The following is a 19,022-nucleotide window of genomic DNA, read 5'->3' on the forward strand; positions in this document are numbered from 1 at the left end:
GACCCCTCACCCCTCCGGAGCCTTCAGTTGTGCTTCCTTCTTTAAAACCTTGTCCACTTCTGCTCAACCTGGGGTACTGTATCCAGTCCAAGAAGTTTGGTGTTGCTCCATTCCCCCGAAAGTGAGTGCTTTTTGTTGGGAGGTCTACCATGGTGCAATTAGCACCTGTGATCTGATGCAGAGGAAGAGGCCTAGCTGGTGCCTTTCACCTAATTGGTTTTGTTTGTGCGAGTCAAGTGGTGAAACTGCTTTTCATATTTTTGTCTCCTGTCCTGTTGCTAGCTGTATTTGGGACTGGTTTTTCTCTCTCTTTGGATGCAGGTGGAATACCCCGACGAGTTTGGAAAGGCTATTTGACTCCTCCACTTTCAGATGGCCAAAAAGAAGAGGTAGAATGCTATGGAGATGCACTCGGGCAGCAGTGCTTTGGGTGATATGGGAGGAAAGAAATCTGAGAATTTTTAAAAAAATAAAAGAAGAAAAGATGCAAGGAAGTGCTGATAGAAGGAATCATGATAAAGGTGATTTCGTGGGTAAAGTGTGTGGGATTGTTCTCAGATTTTACTGTGGATGATATCTTCAGAAATTGGAAGACAGTAGTTTCCTCTTCATCAACTAAAAAGAAGATCTTAAGAGATTGGGATCCCCCTGATTCTGGCTTCCTCAGATTAAACTTTGACGGAAGTAGTTTTGGCAACCCAGGAATATCTGGAATTGGAGGGGTGATAAGAAATGACGAAGGGGCTGTGGTGGGGTTGTTCTCAGGTCCTATTAGAAGGGGATGTGAAAAAACTCCCTGATGTACCATTTTATTGTAGTCCTTATTGTATTGTTTTCACTTCAGCCCTGCAAAGGCCTCTCTGTAAATTCTCTAAATTGTGTTGCCCTACAAGGGCCTCTCTGTAATATCTTTAATTTTACTTTCTATATAAAGGACCCTTGGGGTAGGGCCGAATCATCCATTCTTCATCCCCAGAATTCTGCATTCTGCTCTGGGTCTGTTGACATGGTATCAGAGCAGGCTGCTCTATAACCTTTGCTCTTTTCTTGCTCATTCGTTGGGCATATTAGGGGTTTTTGTTCTCAGGGTGTTTTGGCTGGTGTTAGGACTGTTCTCTTCAATCCTAACCCTAGTTCCTCTAGGAAGCTTCTTTCTGGAAGGAGTTCTGACTGGCTGTGTCGCCCAGATCCTTCTTTTTCTCTCAGAAAATCAGTGGGAACTGACAAGTCTTTGAGGAGTTCCGGTCTTCTCTCCTGGGCAGCAGAAGATTTTTTTTCTTCTTCCACCATCTGTGTACTGATTTCTCCAGGGCGGAAGCAGCTTTGCTCCTTATGGTTCATCTTTGAACAGTCACAGATTAAGGAATCTCAACAGTCTGTCTTCTTCCTCCCTCAACAGCAGCAGTTCCGAACCTGTTTTCTTTGGTTTTCTCATGCTTCTGACTGAGAAACTTCAACAGACATCAGGTTCTCTCTTCAAGCTGATCAGGAAAACTTCTCATTTCAGGTTGGTGAATCATTCGGTTGTCATAATCGACTGTTATAATTCCTTGGAACCCTAGTTTTGTGCTGCCCTAATGTCACAAGTGTTCTCTTCGCCGCGCCATCAAGTGCCATCCATCGTGCCTACAGCCGCCACTCCAGTGTCCAAGTGTGTGTCATGGGTGGGCTATGCATGTACTTTTGTATGGGGGGATTGCCAATGGCATTCTTGTAATTACTTAGTATGATTTTTCATCCTTTTGATGTATCTTTATGTCACTCCCCCAAAAGCTTAACGTACTCTTTGAGAGGAGGTAGGTAGTCGAGTGAATCAAGAGCATGTAAAGGTTAAGCATGAGATCCCCTCGACATTGAACTGTGTGCTTATGCTTGCCATCCATTAATGCAATACAATTTGCCTTTTGTCTAATTCGTGTGCCATCTTTGTTGCCTTTTCTTGTTTTGTTGCTTGTTGCTTAGGCTTACTTGTCGCATTCGAGTGTCACACGGGGCCCCAACGAGTAGCCCCGTAACACGGGTATTTTCTTCTCTTGGTTATCAGTCCTTGGAACTGTAGTTTGCGCTAAGTATGTGGTGTTTACCGGAGGATTTTTTATTCCTCTATAAAGGTTCTTGTTGAAATTGCCTTGGATTTGTTGCATTACATTATTCAGCCCTCATTTTACTTTTTTGAAGAATGTTGTGTTCGGCTGAAGTAATTTTCTGCCTTTTTCATTACTGATTTGAGTGCATTACCAACATCAGTGCTGCTATTTCTGGGTTGTTTTTTTGCTCATTTATGATGGCTGAAAATGTTGACTTTCTCCCTGTGAAATTTGATGGAACTAACTACAATATGTGGAAGTTCCACTTCGATTTCTATGTTGAGGGAAAGGGTCTTGAAGGTTACTTGAATGGGACTATATGTAAACCTGATGAGGCTGAGGCTGATAGTAAAGCCTATACACAATGGAGGCTAGACAACGGAAAGTTAGTCTCCTGGATTTTGAGATCCATTGCACCTCACATTAGTGTTACCATGAGAAGATTGAGGACTGCCTATGAGATGTATGCCTATTTGAAAAAGGTATATCATCAGTCCAATATGTCACGGCAATACCAGATTGAATTTGAAACCTTTGCCTATTGCCAAGGGGACAAAAAGATTCAAGAATACTATTCGGGCTTTATTGATCTCTGGGCTGAATATGAACTTGTTCATACTGAAACTTCTGATCCCGTTAAATGTGTCAAGTATTTGCAAAAAACATTTTGAAAATAGGAAAGTTAACCAATTTCTCATGAGGCTGAGACCTGAATATGAAATAATCAAGTCAAATATTTTGAGTAGAGGAACTCTTCCAGACTTAGACTTTGTGATGGGAGAGTTATTGACGGAAGAAACTAGACTCCTAACTACTGCAAACATAGAAGGGAAACATCCTGATTCAGGGATTGATATTGTTTTTCTTGCACGAGGGAATAAGAAATCTGGTGGAAAAGACCCTTCTAAAACTCAATGCTATGAATGTAAAGGATATGGACATATAGCCTCTCATTACAAAAAGAAGAATATCTGCACATATTGCAAACAACATGGACATATCATTCCAAATTGCCCAATTCGTCCACCTAAGGGACCCATGAAGAAGAATTAGCCACGAGCTTATCAGGCGTCTGAGGGACGAGTGTCCGATACTCCTATTGCCAAGAGAGAATCCTTTGCTTCCATGAATAAGGAAGAGATACAACAACTGGTATCTTCTGCCATCCCATCTACCTTTTCTGCTATCGGCCTATCTAGTGAGTTCCCTGGTTATTGCTCTTCTCCCTCTCACGTTTGTATAATTGATTCTGGTGCTACAAACCATATGACTGGAGCCTATCCTGAACCTTCAAACAGACTGTCTGAGACCAACCATAGACATATTGTCACTGCTAACGGTGAGAAACTTAACATCATTGGGAGTGATGACTTGTGTATCAAACTTTCCCCCTGAAATTCCTTGTCCCTTGCTAAAACTTTCCTTGTTCCTAAACTTACTGCAACCTTATTTCAGTTGGTCAATTAGTTGATGAAGGTCACATTCTAACCCTTTTTTTTATCAATCTCATTCTAACCTTTTCCTTTAATGGTTGTTTGATTCAGGATCAGTGCACTGGGAAGGTGAAAGGGAAGGGGTGTAAGATGGGCCACTTGTTTGCATTGGAGTTTGAGAAATCTCCATTAGCATCACCCTCTGCTTATTTGAGCTCTTCTACATTGAGTCTTGTTTTGAGTCAGAGAAATTATGCCAAGGATTTGTGGCATAAACGCTTGGGCCACCCAAATTCTGAAAAACTTAAATACTTATTTGAGTCTAGTTTTATTAAAACTAAAATTCCTTCTATGAAATCCTTTGATGCATCTTGTGTTTCTTGTTGTTTGAGTAAGAGTCATATTTTACCATTCACTCATCGAGCTGAACATGCTACTTCACCTTTTGAAATTATTCATAGTGATGTTTGGACTTCTATTGTTTCTTGGATGGGATACAAGTATTTTGTGCTATTCATTGATGACTATACAAGGTACACTTGGATCTACTTTCTCAAACACAAATCAGAAGTGTTTCCAACCTTAAGGTTGTTTCATAACATGGTTCAAGTTCATTTCTAAGAAAATGTGCAAACCTTACGCTCAGACTCAGGGGGAGAATACAATGACGGATATTTTTTGGCTTACCTGAAACATCATGGCATACAAGTCCAACAATGCTGCCCAGACACTCCTTAACAAAATGGTGTGCAGAAAGAAAGAGTGGTCACATTCTTAGTGTTGTAAGGACTCTCCTACAAGAATCACATGCGCCTCCCACATTCTAGGTTGAGGCCGCTTGCACTGCAGTATATCTGATCAATTGTATCCCATCTTTTGTGCTTGCTAACATTTTTCCTCATCAAAAGATGTTTGGATCCCCCCCCCAAATCTTTCCCATCTTCATGTCTTTGGGTATCTATGCTTTGTTCATCTTCCTCCTCGTGAACGTTCAAAGCTTTCAGCTCAATCTGTCATGTGCGCTTTTGTGGGGTATAGCCCTAACCACAAGGGATTCCTTTGTTACGATCCCTCAACACGTCATATTCGTATTTCTAGAAATGTGATTTTTCTTGAGCATATCTCCTTTTTTCAGGAATTGCCAAGTTATTTGTACCCTCTATTTCAGTTTTGCATGATTTTGAACCACAGGATACTCCACCATCCACTACTGAGAAGGAACTTCTCGTCTTCTCTCGCAAGCGAGTTCGTGGTCCAGCTCCTACGCCTACGACCCCTCTTATTCCTGGTTCGGATCCCTCACCCATCAAAGACAACCCTGTATGTGATGCCCAGTTTTAGATTCCTCAATTATTCCTCCTGTACCTTTACGCTATTCTGCTCATCTCTCTAGACCACCTGACCGCTATGGTTTTCCATCAAGCCATAGCTCCTTCTCTGTTGTTTTGACCTCTACAGATATTCCCCATTCTTACTAGTAGGCTAGTAGTAGTCCTTAGTAGCAAGAAGCAATGGATGCAGATATTCAAACCTTGCATGTGAATAACACCTAGGACCTTGTCCCAGCACCTTCAAATGGCTCTATTATTGAGAGCAAATGGGTCTATTCCATCAAGCTGAAATTTGATGGGACTCTGGACCGTTACAAAGCTAAGCTTGTGGCACAGGGATACACGTATGAGTATGTCATTGACTACAAAGAGACCTTTGCTCCAGTAGACAAGATTACTACAGTCCGTGTTCTTTTAGCCCTCTCTGCTACTCACACTTGGAAGATCTTTCAACTGGATGTGAAAAATGCCTTTTTACATGGGCATTTAAAAGAAACAGTATATATGAAACCTCCTCTAGGGTATTGTAGTGACCCCTCCCTCGTCTGTCGGCTAAAGAAGTCCCTCTATGGGCTCGAGCAAGTCCCTCGAGCTTGGTTTGAAAAATTCAGAGATGTTGTCGTGCAAGCCGGATATAGCCAAAGTGCATCGGACTACTCTCTCTTTGTCCGAAAAAGACCCCAGGGCCTTACCATTCTCTTACTATATGTAGATGGCATATCGTTGACCGGAGATGATATAGAAGGAATCCAGGACCTCAAGTCTCTTCTCCACAGTTCCTTTCACATGAAAGATCTCGGCCCTCTTAATTATTTATTGGGACTTGAAGTTCAACGGAGCTCCCAAGGTTATTTTGTCTGCCAACACAAGTATGCCTCTAATCTTGTTAAGTTGGCCTACCTTACTGATGATAAAAAGGTTGATACTCCCTTGGAGCTGAATGTCAAATTATCCAAATCAGAAGGCTCCCTACTTCCTGATGCTTCCCTCTATCAGCAACTTGTAGGGTCTCTCATCTATCTGACCATGACTCGTCCTGACATCTCACATGCAGTTCAAGTTGTTAGTTAGTTTGTCTCTGCACCTCGTCAACCTCATTTGACTGCAGTGCATCGAATCATCCGCTATATTCGAGGCTCGTTATCACAGGGACTTTTCTTCTCTTCATCTTCTTCTCTCCAACTGAAGGCCTATGCTGATGCAAATTGGGCTGGATAGCCCAACACACGCCGCTCCACTACCGGGTGGTGTGTCTTCATGGGTGACTATAATTTCATGGAAATGTATGAAACAACATATTGTTTCCAAGTCCTCTATGGAAGCAAAGTACAAGGCAATGTCATTTGTTTGTAGTGAAGTTGTTTGGCTTCAATCTTTATTTTAGGAGTTGAGTCATTCCTCTCCTACGCCCATTCCTCTATATGCAAATAATACTAGTGCTATTAAGATTGCCTCTAATCCTGTCTTTCATGAAGGGACAAAGTATATTGAGGTGGACTGCCACTTTATCCACGACCTGTTTCTTGCCAACTCTATCTCTCTCCCTCATGTTGCCTCTGATATGCAAGTTGCTGACATCTTCACAAAGGCCATGATGAGATCCAAACACTTATTTCTAGTAAGCATCAATTTGAGGGGGAGTGTGAAGAAACTCCCAGATGTACCATTTTATTGTAGTCTTTATTGTATTGTTTTCTCTTATTTATTATTATTTTCACTTCAGTCCTACAAGGGCCTCTCTGTAAATTCTCTAAATTGTGTTGCCCTACAAGGGCCTCTCTATAATATCTTTAATTTTACTTTCTATATAAAGGACCCTTGGGGTAGGGTCAAATCATCCATTCTTCATCCCCAGAATTCTGTATTCTGCTCTGGGTCTGTTGACAGGGGAGACTCCACTACAGCTGAACTAAAGGCAGTGGTTTTGGGGATACAAAAGGCTATGGAATTGGGAGTGAGAAAACTGGTTGTGGAAGGCAATTCCAAAGTGGTCATAAGCTGGTTAAAGCAAAATGAAAAGACTCCCGGCTCTATAGAAATGAAATTAAGAAGTTTAAATGTTTTTCCAAGGACGTGCAGTTGTTAATACTCCAAGAGCGGCAAATGGCTTTGCAGATCAGCTAGCAAAACAGGGGGTTAACAGGGAACATTGTTTCTGGGCTCAATTGTAAGGCTGGATAATTAAAAATCGATAGTTGGCAAACTCTATTTCTCTCTTTCCAAATGAGCCAACATACAGCAAAAGGAATACAGCTCCACAAAATTTTGGCTTTCTACTGATAAAAAAAAAAAGGGCTTTCTTGCTACCTCTAATTTTCGGCCATTTAGAAAATATCTCATCTGGAACCAAAGGGTGAAAGACATTCTCTCCAAACAAAAAGGAAAAAAACTTCCACATGAAATTTGCCACACTGCAAGAGAAGAATAAATGGATGATTGTTTCTTCCTCCTGATTACACATAAAACAGCAATTTGCTAACTACAGGCCTCTAGATTTCAAGTGATCATAGGTTAAGATACTGTCATGTGCCACCAGTCAAGCAAAAGCTTCCACCCTTGGGGGTACTGGATTACCCCACACTCCTTTTACCTGATCTGAATCCCTACCCTCTCCCAGTAAAGTCTTGTAAAATGATTTTACTGAGAATCTACCTTCTCTGCACTCTTTCCACCATAGGCCATCTGCTGTACCTCTGGAGATGTTTGTCTCTTCTAGCTTTTTCAATGGTAGAATGCATTCTTCCAGTTCTTGGTCCAACAAAGGTCTTCTGAACTTTGGTTTCCAAATCACTTGATCCCCTCTCCACTCATAGCACTGCTCAATGGACACTTCATGATCTGTTAGCTTGTAAAGTCTTAGACACACCTCACCATTTTCCCACCCCAAGCCACTCATCTTCCCAAAACCTTGCCCTAAGGCCTTCCCCCACTTTAAACTTAACTAAGCCTCTAAACTCTTGATTGAAACTCATTATTCCTTTCCATACACTTACCCCATAGGAACTTCTTACCTCCCTTGACTCCCACCCAAACCTCACTACTCCATATTTTCCTACTACCACCCTCCTCCGTAATGCTTCCCTCTCTCCTTGCCCGAACCTCCACAGCCATTTCCCTAAGAGTGCTTTGTTAATTAATTTCACCCTTCTCAGCCCTAAACCTCCCCCCTCGTTTGCTCTACAAACCTTTTCCCATTTGACCAAATGAAATTTTTTAGACCCCCCCCCCACACACACACAGGAAGTCCCTCTGAATTTTCTCAATTTTCCTCACCACTTCATTAGGAACCTTTAATAGGGAAAGATAATATGTTGGTAAGCTAGGCAGATCACTCTTTATGAGTGTGATTCTCCCACCCAAGGATAGGTACTTGACTTTCCCCCTATCTAGCCTCCTCACCGCCCTTTCTATTGCAGGTCTCTAGACAGTACTTGCTGTTGTCTTTACTCCCACCGGCAGGCCAAGATAAGTGAAAGGTAGTTCCCCAACCTTACATTCCAGCACCTCTGCATAATGCCTTCTCCACACTAAAGTTCCCAACTGCTATCAGTAAACTTATTATTAGATTCACCTTCAAACCTGTCAACATCTCGAAGTTGGCTAAAATAGCCTTACAATTCAGCACTTGATTTTCTGAAGTATCTAAGAATATTAGTGTATCATCAGCATATTGTAGGTGAGATATACACGGGCCTTCATTTCCAACTTTGAAGCCTTCTAACCATCCTCTCTGCACTCCTTTCTTCATAGTCAAATTTACAGCTTCCATAACTACTACAAACAGCAGAGGGGAAAGTGGATCCCCTTGCCTCAGCCCTCTAGAAGCTTGGAAAAATTCTGATGACACCCCATTGATTAACAATGAGAAAGAGGCTGATGAGATGCACCCGTATATCCACCCTCTCCAAACCTCTCCAAATCCCATCAACCTTTGCATTTCCTCCAAGAAACCCCATTCAACGTGGTTGTAAGCCTTTTCTATGTCTAATTTGCACACTAAACATGGCCTTCCACTTCTTAATCTTGAATCTATACATTCACTGGTCACCAGCACTCCGTCCAAAATCTGCCTCCCCTCTACAAAAGCCATCTGAGTTTCCCCTATCACCTCCTGAATTACTTTTCTCAACCTTTCTGCTAGCACTTCAACCAACAGTTTATAGGGGCTGCTTATCAAACTAATCGGTCTGAAGTATTTTATGTTTACAGCCCCACTTTTTTTCTATAATATGGTGATGGATGTGGCATTTGCCCTCCTTTCAAGAGTTTTGGATTCCCAAAACTCCTTGTACATCTGCATGAAGTCTTCTTGCAAAAAATATCAACAACTTTTGATGAAATTAAAGTTGAAACCATCTGGCCCTGGTGCTTTGTCACCTTTGATCTTTTTCAGCACCTCCTTTACCTCTCCAACTTTGAGATCCCTTTCCAACCAACCTATTGTATTGCTGTTTAGCCGATTTGGTTCCAATTCTCCTAAGGACACCCAACTCCAGTTTCTCCCTGCGTACAGCTTTTTATAGTAAGCAACCATTTTTTCTTGAATCTCCCCCATGTGTCTATCACCTCCTCCTCCACTTTGATCCTTGTTATCAAGTTTCTCCTCCTTCTCCCATCTGCAAAAGCACGGAAGAAAGAGGTGTTCTTATCTCCCTCTGTCAGCCATGAAGCTCTAGATTTCTGCCTCCACCTGACTTCCTCCCTCAACATTAGATCTTCAAGTTCAGATTCCAAGGTGGCCATCTCAACTTGGTTTTCTTTCCTGAACTCTCCCTCCTCTCTCACTCTTTCTAATCTGGCCAGCTTCTCCAAGATCTCTTTCTTTCTGCCCTCTTCCCTTCCAAATACTTATTTTTTTCTTTCCCTCAACTCTTGCCTGATAGTTTGCAGCTTTTTAATCACTTTTAGGTCTGCTGGTCCTTCCACTTGCACGTTTTTCCACTTGCTTTCAACCCATTCCACGAAGTTTGGTTGGAGTAGCCAAACATTTTCGAATCTAAAAGGTTTTAGCCTGCAGCAGCAACAAACTTCCGCAGAAGAATTGGCTTATGATCTGACAATTGGAATGTCAATGGTTCTTGCACCACTTCCCCCACATAGTCAGACCAATCTCCTGAGAATAAGAATCTGTCCAACCTCTTGAGAATAACTGGCATTTGTCCATTCGACCAGGTGAACTTCCCTCCAATCAGCGGTGGATCTATCAATTCATTGCTGTTAAGGAATTCTTCAAACCACCTCATACCTACAGAAATTCTGCTATCCCTCCCCCCCCCCCTTCATTTCACTTCTCCTTCTTACTACATTGAAGTCCCCACCCACACACCAAGGCCCATCCCACTTTTGCCTCAGCCCTTTGAGTTCCTCCCAAAACTCCATCCTCTCCCCCTCCTCATTTGGCCCATAAACATTAGTTAAACCCCATCTCCATTCACCATTTACTTCTTGTAAGCACACTGAGGCTGAGAACACTCCAACTTCCTCCCCAACCTTTTTAAAGACACTTGGGTTCCACAAAATTTCAGCTCCCCCTGATAGCTCCAAAGCTCTAAGCTCCACCCATTCCCCTCCCTCTTCCTCCCAAATTTCATTTTTCATTTTTACATCAAAGTTTTCCAGCTTTGTTTCTTGTAGCACCACCTCTGGTTTGATACTTTTAAGAAAATTTCTCACTATCTCCATCCTTCCTCCTTCCCTCAAACCCCTCACATTCCAGCTAAGGATCCTCATCTATCTCCCCCACCGTCTTCCCCTGACCCCCAATTTCACTCAATCTTGTCCAACCCCTTCCTCGTCCCACCCCTTGTTTTTTTTTCTAGATATTCTTCCTTTTTCTTTTTCTCTTCCCTTTTCTTTTTTTTCAAATTTCTCAAAGGCTATTCTCACGAAACCTTCCCCTCCCCAGAATATTAGACCAAGAGACTCGACCTCCCTCTCTACCAGTTCATTAATATTCACCTTCCCATTCTGTATTATCTTCGTAACCTCTTCATCCTCTTGAGACTACTCTTCTCTTTCTCTTTCTCTTTCTCTGTTCCTGTCCCCTGTCTTTAAGGATTCTCCTCCTTCCCCTTGCTTCTCTCCTTCTGGGCTCTGATTTATTAATGAATGTCTTCTTTTTCTGCTATATACCCTTTCTTGATTTCTACCTCCTCCCGTGACTTTCTTTTTTCTGCTATCTTCTCCTTTGCCTCTTCCTCTGTTCTTTTTCTTTCTTCCCCTCCCCCTGCTTGGATCTTTCGATGCAAGAATACTCGGTGAGCAGGATTGACTCGCCTCAGCAATTCTGAATGGGGATACTAGGATAACAGTATCTAGTTGTACAGTTGTTTCTTTCCTATTTCCTTATGTTAACTCTGTAGTTTTCTCTATGATGCTTGGATCCTGGTTGCTGGAAAATCTCTGTTCCTCTAGAACTATTGACCTCCCCAGGACCCCTTTCTCTTCTGCGACCTTTTCTTGGAAATTTTCTCCCTTATTGCTTTCTGCCTCTAACAATGAGCCTAACTCCCTTTCTGCTCACCTATTTGAGGTTTCTTCGTTTCTCTGGGATGTTGTCCTTTTACTTCTCTTTGAGTCTCTAATCTTCTCTTCTGCTACAGATTTTTGTACATCTCCTTCTACCACCTAGCTTGTTAACCGCTTCTTATTTACCTCTCCAAAGAATTTGATATTTTTTCCATTCTCATACTCGGCCACTACCCAAATCCAGCTATTTTTTTCCTCTTCCTTGTAATCTTTGCGGTTGGTTTTCCTGGGAACTTGAACGGTCGAAGTTGTTCTTCTTCGAGTATGTGCTTTTTCCATGTTTTCCCCTCATGGTCTCTGTCTTTTTATCTTTTTAAGCTTTTTTGAGATTTACCACTAACTTACTGAAGCAGTAAACTCTTTTTGGGTCTTCCTTCTTTTTACCGGCTGGCGACTTTTCCTCTCCCCTTCTATTTGCCCCCTCCTCTTCAGATCTATCTCCCCCTATTGATCCAGGCCCATCAACCTCCACTTTCTCAATCTGCCACCACACCCCCTCCTTCCACATGTGTTTTCTTTCTCAAGGGTTATGCCAGCTCATCCTTTTCTTCCTCTTCCCTTCATCTCTTCGACTTCTTCTTCTCCGGCTCCTCCCCTGTTTTCCCACCCACCCTTTCTCCTTCCTCCTCCTTCCACCTTCCTTCCTCACTGCTCTTCTCGATCGCATTCACCTTCGCCCCTTTTTCCTTATCTGTTCTGCAGTATATGCCATCTGTTCCTTCAACAAACAGCCTCAGGACATACCATTCGCCTGCGAACAACAGATTCATCTGCTTTGGGACATCCGACGTCTGTTCTACTTTGACCAGAATCCTTGCCATGTCCATTTTCTCCCATTTCCGATCCTGTCATCCAATCATATTAGTCTTCCACAGGATGCCGTGATTTCCTCGAATGTATTGATGCACCACGCATGCAGTGGGATCCCCCACTATATCTATTCATGCCGCGCACTTCCATCTGCCTTCTACCAGTTCTCTGACCGTCGGAGTCCACCAATCCAGCCTTATGTCGAACTCCCTTTCCTTTGCTTTCTCTTCCTCCAACACCTGTTTTGCAAATTTTCTACTATGGAAGATTATTAGTAATAGCTCTGCTTGCAGTTTCCTTACTCCCAGGACCTTTTCTCTCCCCGATTCTAAGACCGCCCAACTCTCAAACTCCTTTATCTCAACTTCTCTCCCAACTACTCTACCTATCAAACTTGCTCAAAGAAGATTCATTCTCTCCTCCAACTTCCCTGATCTTCTCACATCCACAACTACCTCCATTGCTGGTACTATTCCGAGCTCCCAGTAGGGTAGTTTAATCCTTCACATCCACAACTACAATTACTAATTAGGAATAAAAGAATGTCGAATACTTGTTAGCAGGGATGAGCAACCCAATTGTAGCTTGGGTTCTCAGCCTTCCAGAGTTTGACCAAGTGAACAAGTCTGATCTGATAGAGAATTTCTGGAGTACTCTAGAGTTGAATCCTTGTAATTTTGAGTCTTTTTCAGTGTAGTTTGTTCAATATTGGTTTGTCAACTAGACAACCATTTCTCTGAGATGTACTGCTTTTTTTCAGTTTTGATGAATTTCCTTTTATCCTTAAAAAAAAAAAAAACTCTAAATTGTAGTGGGGTAGCCGAGGCTACTCATTTCTGTAATCTTTCTAAATTTATAATGAAATCTCTTTTACTGATCAAAAAAAGATTTTCTTTTTATTACAAAAGTGGCATCTCACTTCATTTAGGCACATTCCTTGCCTTATGCCTAGTGCCTCAGGCTCTAGGAACTCCTTGCACTTTGATTGAAAATAATTCTAATAGAAATCCTTTACCAAGCCATGGAAGGAGATCTTACCAATCATCATTTGATCCACAAGGAGTAGCATAGAGTGCACCAGAATTCTCCCACTTTTCTAATAGTTTCTTAGTATGTGGGTTCTGTGCAGGACCACCCTTTATGCGACTACTATGCAGAACAATAAGTGGCAAGTGTTTTGATGGACTCATTTGGCGAATACAACTTACAACAGAACTTAGCTGCATCCAAAATTAACAAACTCAACACTTATTTATCTATCTTTAACATATTAACAAATAAACCAGTTTTCCAGAAATTATTTTTGGAAGCTCTAACCTGGGAAAAGCTGAAACTGTGCTGATTGGTAAGGCCCACATTGGCACCATCAATAACAGCATGAAATGGTCCATGCCGAAGAAGCCATGCCTGAAATGAGTTAACTTTTTTGTTAGACAGAATTTGATTGCCCAATCTTTATATGCAGAATGGCTGGAGCATAAACAAGAAGCAAAAGCATTGATCATCAACTAAAATTTCTTTGACCTTTGTTACAGATAAAAAAAAAGAACACATTAAGTATGATTTGGCAGGCTTTGATACCAACCAAGATGCCTTTCTTCATGGCAACAATGCCAGACAAATTTCCAAAAGTTAACTATTTTAACTCAAGAAAAAAGTGGTAACAAATGCATATTCTTTGTGCCTTCCAGAGGCAGAAACAGTGGATCACCTGAAGCGAGGAGATATCCATCGTATGGATGCCCGAATCTTGCGGAATAGAATGGGCGAATTTCAAAAATTCCTCTCCATCTTACTGGGAATCGTATTCCCTATTTTAGAAAAATCATATTTTTCAATGATCAATCTTGAACCATGAACCGAATCAGATCTGAACAAAAACAGTAGGAGAGGGATATACCTGATACGGAGAAATAGTATCTCCGAATGGAGGTGTTCACGCCCAAGGAAGGAACCAAAGACTGTTCCCACTGAACATGGCGCAGTGCAAGATGGAGCAGAATCAGCAGCGTTCTTCAAAAGAACCAGATCCTTCACAAGAATCAACTGGACGACACGTGAGCACTACTTCCAATCAGCCCTTTCACAAAGGACTGATATCAAGATCCAATCTTGATCACTCCTACGGACAAAAGGAGATCAAATTGGCAAATATGGCGGCGGCGAGAAGGAGGCGGCAAGAAAGAATTTTCGCAGAGGTGCTGAATTCTTTCTTCTATGATTTCAGTTCTGAAGAGAATGTGAATATGAATAATCTATAAAGGTTGCCGCCCCCTCCTCCTTTTATAACCTTAAAGGGATCAGCTCCTAATCCCATTAGGAGTTGCTGATCCAAATCATATTTGGATCAGAATTCCCTTTAAGTGATAAGGGTAAACCCTTATCTTATCTGCAGATTAGATCAGCCCCCTCCTAATCCTATTAGGAGGTTTCCAGATCTGAATCACATTCAGATCTGGACTCTTAAAACCCAATCCTATCTGCTAATCTAATCTCAGAATTCGCCCCTTATTTAACTGATCAAATCAGCCCAGTTCGAAATGGGCTTTAGGCCCAATAAGGTTATGTACTCACTTAGCCTTCCAAACTACTGCCCAGTTGGGCTGCCTTGTACGGCGTGGGACCCAAACATTGATCTACACATCAACCACATGGGTTCAGCACAGCCTTTGTTACAAGGCCTGGCCGAATACACTATCATGGACAGTGCACACCCTAAAACCCATCACATGGGCTCTATGGGCCCAACACTTACCTTAAGTGGTCCCTGGGCCAAGCCACCTTGTAACACCTAGGGACTGTGAGCAGATGCAAGATTAGCCCATCAGGTATTACCCTCAATGGTCTTACACTTAACCTCTCAGCCCATAATGATCAAACACTGCCCGACAAGAGAAGACCTCTCCCTCGGTTGCAAGGAACAGTATTGCACTCTCTACTCACATGGATCCCGGGAATTAAAACCTTTTGCAAACGTTTAGAAACCGTAATATATATATGTATATCAGTATATAAATATATTTTGCAAAACAAAATTCCAACGATTGAAATCGGTTGCCGGTAGTCTTGGTTTCCATCCGAGAGAGTGCATCCCCGATCATTACCTTTGTCCGACAAATGGGTTGATCATGTCACTATGATCACCCACTCAGATGAATTCTCAAACTGTCCCAACATACCCAGGTTTTGACCCCCGCTAAGGATCTCACTGATTAGCATATCAAAGACAGCCCAATCCGACACCTAGTGCAATATCATAATCGAGTCTAGGGGTCAGGTGTAACTTTCCAATTTTGCCCATCAATCTCCAAGGTCCAGGGCAATACTGAAAATCTGGTCTGGTTCAAAGATTCAATTAATCCTACACTGCATGTGCCTTGGGTCTCACCCTGGCGGCTGAGATAGGCCACCCCAACATTTGGCAGCACACCAGTGTCAGCCTTGGCAGGACAAATCTCCCCAGACTTATCCAACGGCTGTGAACATTCTAAACTAACACGAGTCTCATAAGTGTTCAGTTTAAGAGTATTACACAGAAACACACCACAGGAATATGAATCAAATATGTACTTTATTCATTTACAATAAATTCATAATGTACATCATTCTGATTGGAGCTAAGGGCATACAACTGTCTAACATCACCTTCTTATGCATTGCATTTTAACTAATCAAGTTTGAAGAAGGTTATTAATTTATTTGGTATTTATTCCATCTTATATATTTTGTTTCATGTTAGTATAAAAGGAGTGTCGAGAAGAGTAATGCTTGTTTTATCAAGTGCAGCCAAGCTGTTAGAGTAGGTGGTGAAGAACATTAACTCAACATCGCTTCTGTGGTAGTCTACTGTTAAGATGTTATTACTTGTAGGATCAAGGGTATTTGTGTGTTTTCCTCCTGTTTTATGTCACCCTATTTTATAATAAAAGAAATGGAGGCCCACATAATTGGATTCTTCTTTCATCAGAACTTTTTCTCCCCCTTCTCTTTGTTTTCTTTTCTTCTCTCCGATACCATGTTTTACATGGTATCAGAAGTAGGAGTGATCGATCAGAAACAGCTTTCTTCCTTTTTGTCCTGAACAATCCTTTTTTGGACCTGTAACTGAAAAAAGGAAAGGAAGATCGAACTGGTCAGGAACAACTTTCTCTCTTCCCTTTCTTTTCTCCTTGATCATAGCTCCAATTGAGACTTATTTTTTGGTGACAAAGCATCAATGATGAAGGAATAAGGATCAGGTGAGTCTCTCTAGATGCTGTTTTTGGATCATATGGTCTGAGTTTCTTCCTGGGTGTATCCCAAGTGCTGTTTGGCAATCTGTATGCAATGTTTTTGGGTGAAAATGAATTGTGAATGCTGTTTTGAGTTGCTGGATATGTTCTCTCAATCCTCAAGGTCTTGGGTTTAGATCTGGGAGTGTGTTTCAGATCTGAAGGTGTAAACCTTCTTTTTACATCAAAGAAGACAGCTGACTGGTTGTAGAAACTGTCTCCCTGGGTTTGTTTTTGTGGTTGGATGATTTGTTAAGCCTGTTATACAGAAAATTTGCTTCCGTTTTACTGAGGTTCCAGTTCAGCAGAAGTGTTTAGTTTCCGCTTAGTGTTTTTTTCAGCAAAAAAGGAGGTTTGTTTTTGTGAGGAAATCGAGTGTTATCATGGTTATAGAAGATTCAGCAGTTTCAAGCACTACATCTTTATCTCCAGTCTTTGTGAGGAAATCAACTGTTATCTTGGCTTTTGTCCACAATTCACCCTTCTTTGAGGAAAAACTTTATGTGGGCAGACACAAGTAAGGAGATTTAGGATCAGGTCAAGACAACCTATTCTGAACAAAGGAACCATGCTCGGGTCTATCAGTTGTTGGCTGAATCTAATATGTGTAAACAAGGTGACAAGAATTTGCCTGCTCTTTTTTTTTTTTTTTGATCAGCAAAAGAGAATTTAACTTTTGCAGTCTAGAAGGAACTAGACCAGTATCAGCAGATTAATTGGGAAAGTGACAAGGATATAAAAGCATATAAGGCACTGGTGGATATACAGCGAGTGTATGCTTTCCCTCTTGGCCTCCATCCTTTATATGAACCTATTCATGTTCAGATCTTGGGCTGCTAGGATCTGCCCTCTATACGAGAGGGGTATTCTCTCATTCAGTCAAAAGAAAGTAGGAAGCTAGCTATGGGTCCTGTACAGAGGAGGCAGATTACTCTAGCAATTAAGAGAAGTAATGGGGGAGCTAAGAAAACAGATGGTAATAAGAAGGCTGGTAGAGTTGATAAAGGTAAGTTGTGGTGTACACATTGCCAGAGACCATGACATACCAAGGAGACATATTGGGACATAATTAGGAAGCCTAATAATTTCCCATTCCAGAATAAGCTCGAGAACAAAAAGTATAATTCAGCAAATACAGTTTCTCGGGAGACTGAGTCTGACACTACCTCCAATTATTTCTCATGAGCATTCGACTGGTTCTGTATCTCGAGAGGGGCTTTTGTCTGCCATGAAGGAATTTTCTACCATCAAAGATCATCTTAACCAATATGGTAGGGTTTTGCATCAATTGGAGGAGACCACCATCACTCCACCCACCTCATTTGTGTCTACATCAAGTAACCAAGCTGCTTTCCATGTGTCATCTAGTCCCACTAAGACTCCTTGGATCATCGACTCGGGGACCTCAAATCATGACTGGTAAGCCCAACTTGTTTTCCTACTATAACTTGTTATATAGAAGAGATATGGTGAGACTGGCTGATGGTTCCTTCTCCACCATTGCTAGTCAGGATTTGTCTCTCTTCCTATGGGTATTGATTTATCACCTATTACTCATGTGCCTAATTACCTATCAATCTTCTATCTATAGGTAGCATTACAAACTCCTTGAATTGTTTAGTAACCTCCTATCCTCATTCATGTATTTTTCAGGATTTAACTTCCAAGAGAATGACTGGTAGAGGGCACATGGTGGATGGTCTATACACACTAGAGAGTGGAGATGGTGCAGTGGTGTCTAAGTTTGTTGGGTTTGCCAATCAGTCAGTGAGTCCTTGTAATAAAGATGATGTTTATGTTTGGCATTATCATCTTGGTCAGTTATCTTTTGAGCTGTTAAAAGTTTTGTTTCCAAATTTGTTTAAATCTGTCAATATGTCATCTTTTCGGAAAAATGTGTCAATCGAGTAATCATTGTAGAACCATTTTTGACAAAATAATAAAAGAGCATCTTCTCCTTTCCACATTGTTCACTCTGATGTTTGGGGCTTGTTCCATTTGTAACTGAAAGGAACTGCAAATATTTTATTAGCATTATTGATGATTTTTCCCAGTAAACTTGGATTTATCCTTTCTGATCCAAAAAGGAGGTTCCAAAAATTATACAAAATTTTCACCGTATGGTTTTCACATAGTTTCATGTTGAGATCAAGATTTTTCAATCAGATAATGCCAAGGAGTATCTTAAAGGTGATCTCCAAGAGTTCGTTGCCTCTTGTGGTTCTCTTCATCGAAGTTCATGTCCAAATACACCAAAATGGTATTACAAAAAGAAAGAACCATCATCTTCTTGAAGTTAATCGTAGTTTACTTATTCACATGAATGTCCCAAGATGCTATACACATTGCTGCCTACTTGATCAACAAGATACCTTCCCATCTCCTACAGTATCAGGCCCCACATAAAGTTGTATTCCCTCAGTCCCCTCTGTTCTCTATTCCCCTTTGTGTATTTGGATGCCATTGCTTTGTTCACAACCACTCTCCTCGTGGTAAGCTCGATGCCTGATCTATTCCCTGTATGTTCGTTGGATATGTATCCTCACAGAAAGGATATAAGTG

The 19,022-nt window shown here is 41.5% G+C and overlaps 1 protein-coding gene across 8 annotated transcripts in view; it reads right to left on the bottom strand.

Annotated features, from left to right (window-relative positions):
• The window catches only part of LOC104605255 (proteinaceous RNase P 1, chloroplastic/mitochondrial-like), a 78,531-nt gene that overhangs the window by 46,848 nt on the left and 12,661 nt on the right, over window positions 1-19,022 (bottom strand). For all 8 annotated transcript variants that reach the window (XM_088896288.1, XM_088896291.1, XM_088896286.1 and 5 more), the window contains exons 2-3: window positions 13,507-13,596; window positions 13,228-13,409 (exon numbers count right to left, since the gene is read on the bottom strand). In XM_088896288.1, the coding sequence (XP_088752414.1) occupies window positions 13,228-13,409; window positions 13,507-13,596 (272 nt within the window). The remainder of the gene's footprint in view (window positions 1-13,227; window positions 13,410-13,506; window positions 13,597-19,022) is intronic.

This window comes from Nelumbo nucifera, chromosome 1 (genome assembly GCF_055504915.1).
Source record: "Nelumbo nucifera cultivar China Antique chromosome 1, China Antique-T2T, whole genome shotgun sequence".
Taxonomy (NCBI): Eukaryota; Viridiplantae; Streptophyta; class Magnoliopsida; order Proteales; family Nelumbonaceae; genus Nelumbo; species Nelumbo nucifera.